At 54.5% G+C, this 16128-nt stretch overlaps 1 protein-coding gene and 1 long non-coding RNA gene across 4 annotated transcripts; one reads left to right on the plus strand and one right to left on the minus strand.

The window, feature by feature from the left end:
* Nucleotides 1-2134: 2134 nt before the first annotated feature.
* LOC134760635 (uncharacterized) lies at nt 2135-5666 on the minus strand. The gene is made up of 3 exons (XR_010138476.1): nt 5063-5666; nt 4432-4607; nt 2135-3305 (listed from the first exon to the last, which is right to left on the minus strand). It is a non-coding gene; the product is annotated as an uncharacterized LOC134760635 (long non-coding RNA).
* Nucleotides 5667-5847: 181 nt separating this feature from the next.
* Nucleotides 5848-15917, plus strand: PLEKHF1 (pleckstrin homology and FYVE domain containing 1). 3 transcript variants are annotated; one of them, XM_063719436.1, is made up of 4 exons: nt 5868-5929; nt 11112-11367; nt 11569-11666; nt 14239-15917. In XM_063719436.1, exon 4 carries the CDS (start codon nt 14255-14257, stop codon nt 15092-15094), a length of 840 nt encoding a protein of 279 aa, XP_063575506.1. In that variant the 5' UTR covers nt 5868-5929; nt 11112-11367; nt 11569-11666; nt 14239-14254; the 3' UTR covers nt 15095-15917. The 3 variants fall into 3 exon arrangements, with proteins under 3 accessions (XP_003779171.3, XP_054394783.2, XP_063575506.1); XM_054538808.2 differs by lacking the exon at nt 11112-11367 and having other exon boundaries at nt 5854-5929; XM_003779123.4 differs by lacking the exons at nt 11112-11367; nt 11569-11666 and having other exon boundaries at nt 5848-5929.
* The last annotated feature ends 211 nt before the right edge of the window (nt 15918-16128 follow it).

Below are 16128 nucleotides of genomic sequence, written 5' to 3' on the forward strand. Positions count from 1 at the left end.
ATTCCCTGGGCAGCTCAGTAAGTAATTAAAAATGGTATATCACCTGTCCGGGTGCAGTGGCTCATGTCTGTAATCCCAGCACTTTGGGAGCCCAAGGCAGGAGGATCACTTGAGGCCAGGAGTTTGAGACCAGCCTAGGCAACATAGCAAGACCTGTATCTCAACAAAAAATTTAAAAATTAGCTGGAGTAGTGGCGTGCACCTGAAGTCCCAACGACTCAAGAGGCTGAGGCAGGAGGATTACTTGAGCCCAGGAGTTCAAGACTGCAGTGAGCTATGATTGCACCACTATAAGCCAGCCTGAGCAACGGAGTGAGTCCCTGTCTCAATAAAATAAATTTTAAAAAGAATAAACAGTAACATGGAATATCACCCATCCCTGTCCTTTGAAGCCTTTCCCAGCCCCATTCCACAACCAGAGAGCCTCCCTGGCCCTCTCTCACGCCGTGTGCTGGACTTTTTCTCTCTCTGGCTTGCTTGTTCCTGGCCCCTGGAATTTCTGTTCTTGCCTTAAATGCAGCAATTGAGGAGGTATTTGCCAGCCAGGCCCCAAAGGCTGACACTGAAATGCCAAATGGTTCTCCAAGATATGTCATCCAACCAAGACAGCTTCTCCTGCACAGACCCCTGCTCTCTACTCGGGGTGGGCAGCCTTCTCTCCTCATGGATAAATATGACGTGTTCGTGGGTTTGCCCCAATGGACTGTGAGCTCCCCAAGGGTAGCGGCAGCGCCACATTCATCCCTGGATCCACTACCTGGGTAGTGGCACAAAGAGGGATCCAGTAATTGCTGAATGAATGAATGAATGACCCAGACAGAACTTTGTCAAACCAGTGCTGTCAAAAGCCTCTTGGATGTACTCCATTGACACTAGGTGGGTCTAATACACTCAGGTTATATTGGCATGCAACATTTATTTCACACCTCGAAGGCATTTTTCAAAAAGCATTGCTTCTGTTTTATTTATTTATTTTTAGAGACAAGGTCTTGCTCTGTTGCCCAGGCTGGAATGCAGTGGTGTGACCTTGGCTCACTGCAGCCTCAAACTCCCAGGCTCAAGCCATCCTCCCTCCTCAGCCTCCTGAGTAGCTGGGACTACAAACACGCACCACCATGCCCAGCCAATTTTTGGTATTTTTGTAGAGACGGGGTTTCACCATGTTGCCCAAGCTGGTCTCGAACCCCTGGGCTGAAGTGATCCACCCACCTCAACCTCCCATAGTGCTGGGATTCCAGGTGTGAGCCACCATGCCCTGCCTGCTTCTGTTTTCTTTTATTTCTCCTTTCCTCCTTTGGCCTGGTTGGAGCCTCAAGGGGAAAATCCATGCTGGGAAACAAACACAATAATGCCCGTAAACATGAAGTGGATGTGCAGACAGCTGGAATGATAAATGCAGGGCATACACACACACACACACACACACACACACACACAGAGAGAGAGAGAGAGAGAAAGAAGAATAAACAGGCAGACGGGCAGGGCGAGTGGGTGCGGGGGCGTCAGTGTCATCTCATGGTTCCGTAGAGTCGAGATTATCTCAGCTTCAAATCCAAGGCCACTTCAGCAAGCCCGCCCTCAAGATTTTCTTTTGAAGTCACAGTTTGCTAAACATCTCTGGGTTTCCTCCTTTAAAACTAATCTTCTTAACCATTTCAGTAAAAATCTTTTCAAAATGCCCCACATTTTATGGCTTTGAGACTCAGTGTCTTTAGTATGTTATGGTATCTGTAAAGAAAGCAGCATTTAGGCCAGGTGCAGTGGCTCACACCTGTAGTCCCAGCACTTTGGGAGACTGAGACAGGAGGATTACTTGAACCCAAGTGTTTGAGACCAGCCTGGCCAACATAGTGAGACCTGGTCTCTACAAAAGATTTTTTAAATTAGCTAGGTGTGATGGTGTGTGCCTTTAGTTCCAGCACTTTAGGAGGTAAAGCTGGGAGGATCACAAGGTCAGGTGTTCAAGACGAGCCTGAGCAACATAGAGAGACCCCCCCCACCCCGCCTCTCTCCCCTACATCTCTACCCAAAATTTAAAAAGTTAGCTGGGCGAAGTCGCATGGGCCCATAGTCCCAGTTACTCAGGAGGCTGAGGCAAGAGGATCGCTTGAGCTCAGGAGGTAGAAGCTGCAGTGAGCCATGATTGTGCCACTGCACTCCAGCCTGAGTGACAAGTAAGACCTCATCTCTAATAAATAAATAAATTGAAATAAAATAAAAATAATTTTTTAAAAAGAACACAGCATGTAGTAGTTTGGGAATCAGACAAATTTAGGGTCAGTTTCAGGATCTGCCCAATCTAAACAGTAGGACCTCTGTTTCCTTTGTTTTTCTTTAATTTGTTATCCCAATTTTTTGTTTTGAAAACTTTCAAATCAATGGAACAGTTATAAGAAAAGTTCAACGAATAGCCAGAGATCAGGGATTGGTAAACTTCAGCCCACATCCTGGTTTTGTATGAGCTAAGAATGGTTTTTAACTTTTTTAAATGGTTGGAAAAAAATTTTAAAAGAATTTTTCATAACACATGAAAATTACATGAAATTCAAATATCAGGGTCCATGACGTTAACTCTCTTGTTTAAGTATTGTTTGTGGCTGCTTTTGCTTTGCAACGGTGAAGTTCAATAGTTGCCGTAGAGATCCTGGCTCTCAAAGCCCAAAGTACTTAACATTTGGCCCTTTACAGAAAAAGATTGGAGACTCCTGACCCCAATTTACCAATTGCTAATATTCTGCCTCCTTTGTTTTCTCTCTCTCTTGCTGGAATGTTTGTGTTCATCCTATTTCAGTGCCTATTTCAGTGCCTATTTCAGTTTCTTAAACTGAAAGCTGGGAATGACAGCTTTAGTGTGGGAAGAGGTAAGATAACATAAAATGTTTAGCACACAGTGCTTGGCATGTAGACAGAACTTAATAAACGATCCAAAAAAAATTCCTGGCTTTGAGCACAGAGGTGGTTGCCAGAATCCCTAACTTGAAAATCCCGAGCCCCACTGCTTTTCTGAAACCCGGGTTCCCGCAGTCTGGAAGCCAGCTTTTCCTCCGAAAGGGCTTCTTTCCTGAGAAGTAGCAAACGCCTCGGAGAAACTTCATTCTTTCCACAGCTTTGTGGCTTGGCTGACTCAACTTCTGCCTGCCCCTGAGTCACGAGTTTTTCCTCTCTTATTTGGAGGAGCGAGGCCCTCCACCCTCCACCCAGCTGTCCCCACGCACAGCCAGCCCCGCTGGGAAGTGGATGGACAGCTGGGAGACCAGTGTGTGCTGCCTCCAGGGCGTTTCTTGGAGCGCCATTCAGATCCATAGCTGGAAGGAAGGACAGAAGAGGAGACTGAGGTCCAAGTGGGCCCTGGACCACCAGCAGGACAAGGCTAGGAGGGGTCTCCTGATTGCAGGACCAACACATCCTCCCTCTAGTTTCCCAGTCATGAAAAGGCTTCCTTCTCCCGAGGCCTCCTCTGTACGGACAAGGTGTTAGATGCCAGGACACCATTATAAAGAGACAGCCCTGCCTTCCCAGGGGACTGGCTCCCTTCCAAGTCTCACGGCCACCTCCACCCCAGCCAGGGCCTACCCTCCATGAGAAGCAACCCCTTGCTGGGGAGGTGGCGGAGCTGGCACTGAGCAGTCATGGATCTCAGCCGTGAAGGCTCAGCTTGAAGTCCCCCTCCACCCGCTGGTGACAAGCAGTGTGTACACTGGAGATGGTGTTTCTCAGCATCCCAATGGCCCCACTGACCCTCCTGATTATTACTCAGCCTGTGAGATCTCAGACCTTGTGTTTTCTGCTCTCTGTGGTATAGAGGCCTGGCTGCCCCTTCAGGACTTGTAAACCCAAACGTATATTCATCTGGAGGTGCGAAAGTGGGTAAAGTGCCCCAAGGGGGAAACCAGAGGGAGTGTGGGGACCATAGTGGAGGAGAGAACACAGGGCCCCTCTAAAGAGGACTCGCATTCTCAAACCTTCTGATTTAAGAGCAGCTGAAGATTCTGATTTTTATGTGAACTCTCCACATATGAAATGTTCACAGCAATGCATTTTAAAAATGTTTAAACACTTTGAAAGCAAACAGACATTATTCGGGTCTTGTGGGGTTCAGCGTTACTTACCAGGCGGTGACTTCTGTCGAATGCTCATAAAAGCTGTCCTTGCTGATGAGGGCAATGGCAGTGGGTGGGCGCCATGAGGTGGTAGTGGGGAGGGGGCTCCCCAAGGCCACAGCTGGTGGCCCTCTCACTTGCCTGTCCCCTCTCCCTCCCCCTCCCTCACCCCCTTTCCCTTCCCTTCTCAGCTGGGAGAGGCCCGTCTCCAGCACTGGGCCCACCTCACAGCCTCGCCCATAGCCCTCTGCCAAGAGAGCAGGCACCTCTTCTAGCTCCAGCCCCACGGCCCCACAGCCCATCAACCCTCCTCCCGCTGCTCCCGTCTCACCTGGTCCTGGCCCAGCAGGCCTGCCCCGGCCTGAGCCACCCCTCTCAGGGTGCCCAGGCAGCGTTCTATTTGGTAAGACAACCTGCATCTATGTGACAGGTAGGGACTGCGTTCCTCCTACGCGCTGCCCATTCTCAGCGTTCGGGATGCAGGGGTGAACGAGAAGAAAGTCCTGTCTGAACACGAGAAGAAATTACCGTCTGGCCCGTGGGGCTCACAGCCTGGGTGGGAAGCAAGCCACCAGCATGACTTGTTTATGAGCATTCCACAGAAGCCACAGCCTGGTAGGCAGCCCTGAATCCCACCAGTGGCCTCAGGAGAGGACTCTGGGTTGGGAGATGCTTTGCAAAATTACAAACACGGGTGACTGTGGAGGGAGATGGGGTCGAGACAGGGAACCACTTTGAGTGGCCAGGGCAGCCTCCCTGAGGAGGTGACAGTTTGAGGCCTGATGGAGGTAGAAGCAAAGGCCTGGGGCTTTAAGGAACAGGAAGAAGCCCATTTGAGAGGACCTGTGGGGACGAGGCCAGGGAGGGCCAGGAAGGCCTCCGGGCACTGAGGCCTGGGAATTTCCTTCTGAGCCACACAGGGGGCTCTCAGGTGCGGTTGAGCCAGGGGTGACATAACTTACTGCTAATGTTGGACCTGGGTGACGGGCACCAGGGTCCCCTGGACTATTCTCTTTCCTTCAGTTTGAAATTTTCCACTATAAAAAGCTTAAAATAGGACAGGCGCGGTGGCTCACTACTGAAATCCCAGCACTTTAGGAGGTCAAGGCGAGAGGATCGCTTGAGCTCAGGGGTTCGAGACCAGCCTGGGCAGGCTGGGTTCAAGACCAGCCCGAGACCTCCGTCTGTACAAAAATACAAAAACTAGCTGGTCCTGGTGGGCTAATTCTTCTGGGGTCAGGATGATTTCTGTGCAGGCGTCAGTGAGCCGTGACCGCGCCATTGCACTCCAGCCTGGGCGACAGAGGGAGACCCCGTCTCAAAAAAAAAAAAAAAAAAAAGGTTATAAAGTGCTGCTGCATTTTCATATTACGATTATTGACCGCTGAGGGTGACTGTGCTGTGAGGCCCGCCGGAGGCACCAAAAGGCACAAGCCTCCCACTGCCCCTTTCCCCGCCAAGCCCCGCAGGTCTCGCAGTCGCGGGCGCCCCCACCCCACCCCTGCCCAAGGCCAGGGTCGCAGTCCCAGCGGGTGACAGCAGTCGCGCTCCGCGTGGGGCAGCGGCGAGCGGAAAGGGAAGCCGGGCGGGGCCAGGGGGGTCAAACACGGGCGCCAGTCCCGCCCAGCCCCGGACCTGCAGGGCGCACGAGCTCGGGCGCCCTCCGATAGCCGCGCCCAAGCCCCGCCCCTCCCACTTCCCGGGCTCCGATTGGCCGAGCCACCGCGGGGGCGTGTCCGGCGGAGCTGGCGGGGACCTGGGCGGAGCGGGAGGGGACCCTGGCGGCTGCGGTGCAGACTCGGGGGTTGGGCGCGGGGCCGGCGCAGGAGGTGAGTCCCCTACCGTCCCCCGGCCGGGCTGCGGGTCGCGGGGCAGACGCATGAGGCGAGTCTCCCATCACCAACCCCCGGACAAGCGAGCTCCCTCGGGCCGCGCGGTCTTGGCGGCTCCTGGGCGGGCGGGGCGCAGTGCCGCGGACTCCAGCCCAAGAAGAGGCCGGGGAAGGGCGCTCCTGGGCGGCTTGCGGGGTGAACCTGCAGGGAGCCTGGGGAGAGCGAGGGAGAGCGGTCAGGGGTCAGAGGGTCCGAGGCGGAATCCCCGGGGAAACGCGCAGGTGTAAGCTGGTGGGGGTGAGGGGGTCGCGGGCCACCCGGGACTGCAGGGGTCTCAGCGCACCCGGTCGCTGGTGGTGTTTGCGGGATCCTGGCCTCGTGTGGCCGTCGGGACCTCTCTTCTCGGTCCCAGTCTGCAGTCTGGAGGCCTGGATGGGACCACTGTCCCCCTGGGCAGGGGCGCGTCGGGGGGCGCTGGGGTTCCAGTTCCTCTGGAGCAGTTAAGTTTGTGAATCTTAGTGGGAGCTGCCAAGGGAAACAGGGTCGGGCACTGCTCCCATCTCAGAGAGGAAACTATTGAGCAGGCCCGCAGAGAGAGGCGGCCTGGAATCTCCCTCCTTTCTCGTTTCCCCAACACCTGGCGGGCCGTGTAGGGCAGAGGTGTGGTCAGCCCCTTTGCAGGTGGGAAAGCGGAGGTTCCGAGCCACCCTGAAACTTGGTCTCTGCAGCCCAAGGGGAGCACTCCTTTGGAATTTGAACACCTCTGGTATCTCCCGGCCAGAGAGGGTCAGAGGCCAAGGAGGTGGGGAGGTAGTCCCCTAATGCCCTGGGATCGTCCCTCTGCACAGCGTCGTTCCCACTGGACTGTGTGAGCCGAGATGACTCTGACTTCGGCCTGCGTCCCTGCACACGTCAGCCCTCCGGGCTGCCAAGACACAGGCCAGGCGGCCCTGGGCGAGCTAGGGGACCTGCCCAACCCAGCCCACCCCGAGGAAGGAAGGGGGATTGGCCAGTGTGGCCTGGAGGGTGGGACAGCCCAGCCAAGCTGACGGACCTGCTCGGGATGGGGTGGGCATCAGGCATTTGGAGCGCAGGCAACACCCGCTGGACTCTGACTTCTGGAATTCTGATTTGGTCTCTGGTTGAGTGCAGCTTTCCACAGCTCATGGTTATTTTGGAGCCGAGCTTCCTGATCACTCAGCAAGGACCTTGGGCAGTGACTTTGATGTGGTGGAAGTGCCTTCCCCAAGGGGGCTTTTGTGAGGATTAAGTGAAATAATGCACGTAATATGCTTAACTTTGTGCCTGGTGAGCTCTAAGTGCTCAGTCGGCGGCACTTCCAGTTTTGTTTTGCTTTGTTTTTTATTACTGGTCTCTTCCCGGAGGAGGGCCTTCCAGGAATCACAGGGGTGGACAGAGCCCAGGGGCCGCCCCTGTGGAGGGAGAGGAGGCTTGGCGCCTGATGCTGCCGTCTCAATGCACATGGAGAAAACCTCACATCCTCACGCTGGCCTGGGAGCCTGCAGGATGGCCCCTGCCGGCACTGCAACCTCATCTGTCCTCCTTGCCCCATCGCTCCTTCCTCCGCAGCCTGACTTCACCCATTCCACCTTGAGCTGCTCCCCAGGACCTGAGCTCTGCCCCTAGATCTTTGCACAGCTGACTTCAGGCTGGAGTGAGTTCACTTCCTCCCAAGGCCTTCCTCTACCTCCACCGTCCTCCCAGCCCCTGCCCTGCTGGGCGCACCAGTCTTTTTCTTCACAGTGTTTAGCACTGGCTCTCAGAAAAGACCCTGTGAATGTACTTCTAGTCTCACTGGAAAGAAGTGTGCATTCCTGACGGGCCTGGTCTCCAGCTCCCGGCTGTAACCTCGCAGTGTCTGGCACACAGTGGGACTCATAAATATTTGGAAAATGAAATCAGGCAGCCATGGAAGCAGGGTGGGTCTGCGTGCGGCCCAGGTCCCTGCAGGGAAGGAGGAGCCCCGATCTGGAAGTCAAGGGAAAGTCCAAAGGGCTGAGCTACCCCCAGAACTCTGATTCCCTTGGTGACCCTGGCCCCGCACGCCCCTGAGCAGGTTCTCCACGTGTAACCCGAGGCAGAGCAGTTACAGCCCCCACCCCATCCCGTGCTGCTGCTCAGCTCCTACTTTCCAGGGCTACCATATTGGGACCCCACACATCTCTCATTTATCCAAAATGCTGTGACCCAAGTAGGAGAGAGGACAGGATGACTCCCGTCAGGACAGTACCTTGTGTAGCCTGTTCAGCGCGCCCTGCAGTGTGTGCATTATACATTTTACAACCTGCCGTGCTGTAGATCAGGGGTTGGCTAACCTTTCCGGTCAAGAGCTGGTAGCAAATAGTTTAGGTTTTGCCAGCCATTCAGCCTCTGTCCCACATGGCTGTGTTTGAATAAAACTGGATTTAGAAAAGCTGGCAGTGGCCCAGATTTGGTGTAGCTCTCCAGCCCCTGCTGTTGATCACGTATCACACCTGGGCTGCCACATACAGAACCTGGCTTCACAGCTTCTGCAGCCACGCGGTGGCTCTCAGGATGTGGCTCCCAAGCCGCAGTGCTCACGTGAGCACCTCCAGCCCCTGTGCAGGCAGCAGGATTGCTGAGCCTGAGAGCCCCCACCCCTCTGAACCCTCAAAGAAAGATGCAGGTCTGTTCGTTGCCTGGTCTCCCAGGCTTACTGAGCCTGCGCCACAGTCACCCCTCTACCAGCAGCCCTGGGGCCACACTGGGGCCAATACAGGCACTCAGGGCCCAGAGGCTGCCAGGAAGCTCTGTCACCAACATCTTCCCAAGGCAGGCCGGCCCCAAATGAGTAAGGACAGGGCTCAGCTTTTTCCTCCCCCGTGCTAAGCAAGGGAGGTTCACTTCCCTGGTGAGAACAATTAAAAAAAAAAAAAAAAGGATTCCCAGCTGGGCTCAGTGGCTCATACCTGCGATCCCAGCACTTTGGGAGTCTGAGGAGGGAGGATTGCTTGAGGCCAGGAGTTCAAGACCTATCTAAGCAACATAGTGAACCCTCGCCTCTAAAACAAATTTAAAAATTAGCCAGGCATGCTGGTGCATGCCTGTGGTCCCAGCTACTCAGGAGGCTGAGGCGGGAGGCTTTCTTGAGCCCTGGAGTTCGAGGCTGCAGTTAGCCCTGATTGTGCCACTGTGCTTCAGCCTGGGCAACAAAGCAAGACAATGTCTCAGAAAAAAAAAAGAAAGAAAGAAAGAAAAAAGCATTCCCCGTCTAACTCAGGGCTGCTGTATTTGCCAAGAAAAACCTACAGGCCAGGTCAAACCAGGGTGTAAAGTTGTGGTCATGTAGAGAAGGTGCGCATGCAGGGGCAGCTCCCAGGAGGATGTTGTCTGCCCCGCCCCTCGCCCAACCTGGGACCCTCTGCAGGTTCACAAAACGGGGCATGTCTGCCCCAGTCAGTGTGTGGGGTCAGCTCTCAGCCCAGCCCCTTTCATCGCCACCAGATGCCCTTCCTAGCCCTTCCTGGTCCACATTTTACCATCAGCAGCTGGACACTAGCCCTAAGAGCCTAGAGAGGGTCTGTGAGTCACGGATGGGGGCAGAGCAGCAAGGGGGTCCCATGTGGAGTGTCCTGCACCCCCTCCAAGGGCTGCAGAGACAGTGTCATGGAATCTGCCCTCTGCTGGCCGGGTCCAGGGTGGATTGGGCACCCCTGCCTGCGGCTCTCTTCTGCCTGGTGCTGCTCCTTCCCTTCCTCCATGCCGTCCACTTGGCTGGCCCAGTCTCCAGAGCTCAACAAGCCCCCAGGGTTGCGGGAGGGCTACCTGCTCTCTGGGCACAAAGCCCACCTGCGTCAGCTACTGAATGTGGAGGCTTTGGTCTGCAGTCTCAGGATTGGGTTTTCATCCCATTTCACCAGCGGCCTGACTTCTCAGCACACAGGTGGGCTGGGGGCACACGTGGCCTTGCTTCTTCGGGGCTCCTGACATCCCCTGCAGGTGCCCAGGCCTGGATGCCATGTGGTCACCCTATCAGGCCCAGCCAGGCATCCCATCATGAGACATGCTCAGCGGCCCCCAGCCCATGGAGCCCAGGACTCAATCCAGACACTGGCCTGTAATTCTTTTCTTTTTGAAGACCTTAAATTAGAAGAAGCAACACGTGTTCCCATTTCTTGAAACTGGCAGACATTCGGATTTCATCATGTTTGCTGTTGCCTTTTTAAAAAAAATTTTTTTTTTAAATGAAACCTTATAGAGGAAAGTGGAATCCAATCTGAGCCCTCCATTCCTGGTCACATCTACGTCCTCTCCCCAGGCTACTTACTCCTGACTTTCTCCTTCCTATCTTTTATTTTTACCATTCTAACTATTTTCAAGTGTACAATTCAGTAGTGTTAAGTATATTCCCATTGTTGTGCAACAGATCTCCAAAACTTTTTTTTTTTTTTTTTTTTTTTCTGAGATGGAACTCACTGTGATGCCCAGGCTGGAGTGCAGTGGTGCGATCTCGTCCTAGGTTCAAGTGATTCTCCTGCCTCAGCCTCCTCAGTAGCTGGGACTATAGGTATGCGCCACCATCCCTGGCTAATTTTTGTATTTTTAGTAGAGACAGGGTTTCACCATATTGGCCAGGCTGGTCTCAAACTCCTGACCTCAAGTGATCCGCCTGCCTTTGGCCTCCCAAAATGCTGGGATTACAGGCATGAGCCACCGCACCTGGCCTCTAAAACGTTTTAATCATTTAAAACTGAAACTCCATACCCAGACAACCTCCCCATTCCCCTTCCGGCAGCCCCTGGCAACCACCATTCTATTTTCTGTCTCTATGAATTTGATCAGTTTGTATATCTCATATAAGTTATTATAGTATTTGTCCTTTTGTGATGGGCCTGCTTTACTTAGCATGATGTCCTCAGGGCTCATTCGTGTTGTAGTGTGAGTCAGAATTACCTTCCTTTTTGAGGCTGAATAGTATTCCATGGTACGTATGTTCCACATTTTGTTCATCCGTTCTCCCATTGATAGACGTTTGAGTTGCTTCCACCTCTTGGCTATTGTGAATGATGCTGATATGAACATGGGAAAGCAGATATTTATTTTAGTTCCTGCTTTCAGTCTGGATATATATCCAGAAGTGGCATTGCTGGATCATATGGTAGTTCTGTTTTTAACCTTTTTTTTTTTTTTTGAGAAGGAGTCTCACTCACTCTGTCGCCCAGGCTGGAGCACAGTGGTGCGATCTCGGCTCACTGCAAGCTTCGCCTTCCGGGTTCATGCCATTCTCCTGCTTCAGCCTCCCGAGTAGCTGGGACTACAGGCACCCGCCACCACACCAGGCTAATTTTTTGTATTTTAAGAGACAGAGTTTCACCGTGTTGGCCAGGATGGTCTAGATCTCCTGACCTCGTGATCCCCCCTCCTCGGCCTCCCAAAGTGCTGGGATTACAGGCGTGAGTATTTTTAACTTTTTAAGGAACTTCCATACTGTTTTCCTTAGGGGCTGCACCAGTTCATATTCTCATCAGCAGTGCACAGGTTCCAGTTTCTCCACACCCTCACCAACACTTATTATTTATTTTTTGTTTTGTTTTTTTCCCCTCTTTTTTTTTTTTTTTTTTTTTTTTGAGATGGAATCTCACTCTGTCACACAGGCTGGAGTGCGATGGCACCATCTTGGCTCACTGCAACCTCTGCCTCCTGGGTTCAAGCGATTCTTCTGCCTCAGCCTCCCGAGTAGCTGGAATTACAGGTGTGAGACACTGTGCCTGGCCTTCCTCCTACCTATTTTTATTCATAGATACAGTTCTTGAACACTTTCAGAATGTTATGTAATTCCTGCATAAGTGGTGTCACTTTACATACAACATTCTACAGGTTGTGTTTTTCCACTCTGTGTTTGTTGTTTGCCGTCAGACCACATTGATCTGTATCTCTCATTGCGTGAGTAGCCCCGGGTTTTTATCCTTTTCCCTGCTGGTAGGCATTTTGGTTGTCTCTGCTGGGCAGTCATTGCTCTTTGTGGAATGCAGTTCTGGTTTTGTCAGATTGTCCATCAGCCAGGTACTCGGTGATCAGTCATGGCGGGACAGGTCAGGTCTGTCACTGGTAATCCCCTAGGTTTGCAGTGTACAGCCAAGATCAGCAAGCTAAAAATAGCAGTTCTTACGTAAGGCAGTGTGGGCAGCCCTTCTCAGGACACTTGTGATCTGCAAGGGCAAGTGGAACGGGACTCGAGGGCCCAGCATCTTCTGTTGTGCAATGCATCTACCCTCACACTGGGGCCCCACTCTGGCTTTCTACTGGTGGCCAGGCTCAGAACTGCTGCTCAGTGACCCAGAAACACTATGGGTGTGATCAGCTCAGCCCCAGGTGTTCCATGTGTACCGGAATGCATGTGTGCACCTGGTGGTGGTGGGGCCACCTCTCACCTCTTCCTCTGCAGAGGTAAGAGCTGAGTCATGCATGGTGGGCCTTGGGACCTGCTTGGAACCGTGCCAAGCTACTTATGAAGCATCTAGTATGTGCTTGGCATGGCTCCAAGAATTGTGGACACAATGAACAAGAAGAGGCTCCTGTTCTCATGGAGCTAAGAACTGAGCGGGGAAGCAGAAAACACACAAGCAATGAGTAGACGAGCAAACAGCAGGTCCTGTTAAATCCCACAAAGAAAAACGATTGAATCCCAGAGAAGTGGCCAGCAGACCCTTTCTACAAAGGGCCAGGTGGTGAATATTTTAGGCTTTGTCACCATGTAGTCCCTGTGACCAACACTCAACTCTCCCATTGCAGTGTGGAAGCCACCAGAGACAATAATAAATGAACGAATGTGGCTGTGTCCCAATAACTCTTTAACAAAAGCAGGCTGAGGGCCGGATTTGACTCTCAGACCATGGATTACCAATGCCTGTCCTGGGTGTGGGAAGAGGCTGCCTGAGCTGGGATTGTCAGGGAGAACCCTTTCGAAAAGGAACTGAGAACCCGTTGCAGGAAGGAGCCGACCCTGGGACAGCCTGTCTCAGGTCACAATGGCACCTTGCCACCGATATGGTGTCAGAGTTATGTGCTGAGAAATGGGCAGGCTAGATTTGAGAGGTAAAGATGATGAGATTTACTCATGGCTTGAATGTTAGAGGTACAGGAAGGGGGAGATTCAAAGATGTGTCCTAGGTCTGGGGTTTGAACTGCTGGGTGAATGGTGGTGTCACTGAAGGAGACGAAGAGGCGCAGGTCTGTGGAGGTTTGATGTTGGATGTGTTGAGTTTGAGGAGCTTATTAGACAAGCAGGTGAACATCTATGCTGAGAGCCCTCCTAGAGCTTGGAGAGGCCAAGACTGGAGGCTTGGAATGGGGAATCTATGGCATTTATGGGGTCTTCAAGGTCGTGAGTATGGTGGGCTGGTGTGTGTGTGGACCAAGAAGGGGGCGCCCGGCATGAGCTCTGAGTTAGTGCTTAGTGCTTGGGGCACCAACAGAGGGGCCTGTGTGGCCTCACACTCCACTCGGGAGGGCAGCATAGTGCGAGCTCCAGGGCCCCTGCCTCCTAGCATCGCCTCAGTTCCCCTCCTGTAAAGTGGGGATTCTGCCTTCTGGGGTTGGGTGAGGACTAAATGAGATAGTCACGCTTGGCTGAGAGGAAGCACTCGGCGCCTGTGCTTGTGATGGTGGTGGTGACTGCTGCACTCACTGGGTGGGTGCATGGGTTGCAGGGCCTGTGACAGCTTGGTTTGGTGGATGGCAGAGTCAGGGATGGGTTGGGGGTGGAGACACCCAGGTCTCCTGGCACGGACCGTTCTGATGTCCTGTTGAGGCCTGTTCCGCCCTGTTTTTCAAGGCTCCCCAGCAGGGCTGAACCTCTGCCCTCTGCTGCCCACAGTGGTAGCCGGCTCCGTAGCACTTTTTCTTTTTTTAAGAGATAGACTCTACTCAGTCACCTAGCTAGAGTGTAGTGGCGTGATCATAGCTCACTGTAGCCTCAAACTCCTGGGCTCAAGCCTCCTCCTGCCTCAGCCTTCCAAAGCGCTGGAACCACAGGCGTGAACCGCTGCACCTGGCCTAAGTAGGACACTTTATGGCTGCCTTCCCATCCCTGTCTGGCCTCCACATCCCCTTTACTGGGGAATCCCCCTTCCCTCCCCGTAGTTCCCTGTACTCCCATCTAAGGGTCAGCTTCTGGGGTGGTGCCCCAGGGCAGGCCTGCAGGGTACTGTGGGCAGTCAGTGGGCTGCCTGGCATGGTGGGTTAGTGAGTTGGGGGTGGGCAGCGTGGTTCTGACACCCCCATGCCTGAGCCTGGACATACTCCTTGTCTGTCTTCTCCTACAGCCGGCAGCTGGAGACGATGGTGGACCACTTGGCCAACACGGAGATCAACAGCCAGCGCATCGCGGCGGTGGAAAGCTGCTTCGGGGCCTCGGGGCAGCCGCTGGCTCTGCCAGGCCGAGTGCTGCTGGGCGAGGGCGTGCTGACCAAGGAGTGCCGCAAGAAGGCCAAGCCGCGCATCTTCTTCCTCTTCAACGACATCCTGGTGTATGGCAGCATCGTGCTCAACAAGCGCAAGTACCGCAGCCAGCACATCATCCCCCTGGAGGAGGTCACACTGGAGCTGTTGCCGGAGACGCTGCAGGCCAAGAACCGCTGGATGATCAAGACAGCCAAGAAGTCCTTCGTGGTGTCGGCCGCCTCCGCCACGGAGCGCCAGGAATGGATTAGCCACATCGAGGAGTGCGTGCGGCGGCAACTGCGGGCCACGGGCCGCCCGCCCAGCACGGAGCACGCGGCACCCTGGATCCCGGACAAGGCCACGGACATCTGCATGCGCTGCACGCAGACGCGCTTCTCTGCCCTCACGAGGCGCCACCACTGCCGCAAGTGCGGCTTCGTGGTCTGTGCTGAGTGCTCGCGCCAGCGCTTCCTGCTCCCGCGCTTGTCCCCCAAGCCCGTGCGAGTCTGCAGCCTGTGCTACCGCGAACTGGCCGCCCAGCAGCAGCAGGAGGAGGCGGAGGAGCAGGGCGCGGAGTCCCCAGGGCAGCCAGCCCACCTGGCCCGGCCCATCTGCAGAGCGTCCAGTGGAGACGACGATGACTCCGACGAGGACAAGGAAGGCAGCAGGGACGGCGACTGGCCCAGCCGCGTGGAGTTCTACGCCTCGGGCGTGGCCTGGTCTGCCTTCCACAGCTGACCCCCCGGCCTGCAGAACATCTGTCCCCAAGCCAGCTCCACTGCCCAGGCCCCCAAGAGGGCAGCTCCAGAAGCTGCCCAGGGCTCCGGGACCCCATCCCATGGTGGCAGGCGCAGCGGTGGGGAGTGGCTCTCTCTGGACTCCTAGTGCCTTTTTGCTGGACACTGTGTCCTTATGGCTTCACCTGTGTCCTTATGGGTTCACCGCAGGTAATGCCTTTCCCTTCAGGAAGCCCCAGAACACCCAGACCTCTTGGGAACAAACGCCACCTTACACTCTGCAGGCTGCAGCGGCAGCTCCAGATGGCCTCCTGAGCTGGACGACCCCAGGTCTCCAGACATCTAGAGACCAGAGCAGGTTTCGGAACATAGAGGGAAGACAGGAGGGGAGTGTAGCCACAGAACCCACCTGCACCCCAACAGGCACCTGAAGAGCCTGAGTCCCAGGAGGCCTCCTGGAAGCCCAGGCCTAGAAGCCCAGGCCTGCCCACCCACCACGCTGGTACCCACAGCCTGGCCAGCCAAGCCCTGCCAATCAGACATGTGGGCTCCCCGAAGCCCAGCCAGAGACTGCCGTGCTGTGGGTGCCACCAGGCCTACGGACTGCAGCCTGAGCTCCCCGAGGCCTGGGGCAGCCGGGTGAGGACTCTGTCCTGTGTCACCTCTCTCCAGGTGTCCAGCTGTCTCATGCCTTTTTGTCCTGTCCTCAGCTCTCCCTGTGGTCAGTGAAACCAGTGTTTTCTGTCAGGACTCAGTTGCAAGAACAGAAACCCTGCCCCCACTTAATAATAAAAAAGAAAGTTTATTGATGGGTGGTTGCAAAACCCAGGAGTGTCCTTGCTTCAGACATGGCTCTGTCCCATGGTTGAAAATGTGCTAGGTGGCAAAAATCTACCACTGTCCCCCACACTGGGTGTTCTTGTGTATGCTGGCTGCCTGAAGGAGACAGACGTTCATGCTGTGCCTTGGCCGGACCCCCGCAGGACACAGGTCTGTCTGGGTGCCGTGACCGTGGCCCGATGCCTGCTGCCCTAT

This window comes from Pongo abelii, chromosome 20, assembly GCF_028885655.2.
Source record: "Pongo abelii isolate AG06213 chromosome 20, NHGRI_mPonAbe1-v2.0_pri, whole genome shotgun sequence".
NCBI classification, from domain to species: Eukaryota; Metazoa; Chordata; class Mammalia; order Primates; family Hominidae; genus Pongo; species Pongo abelii.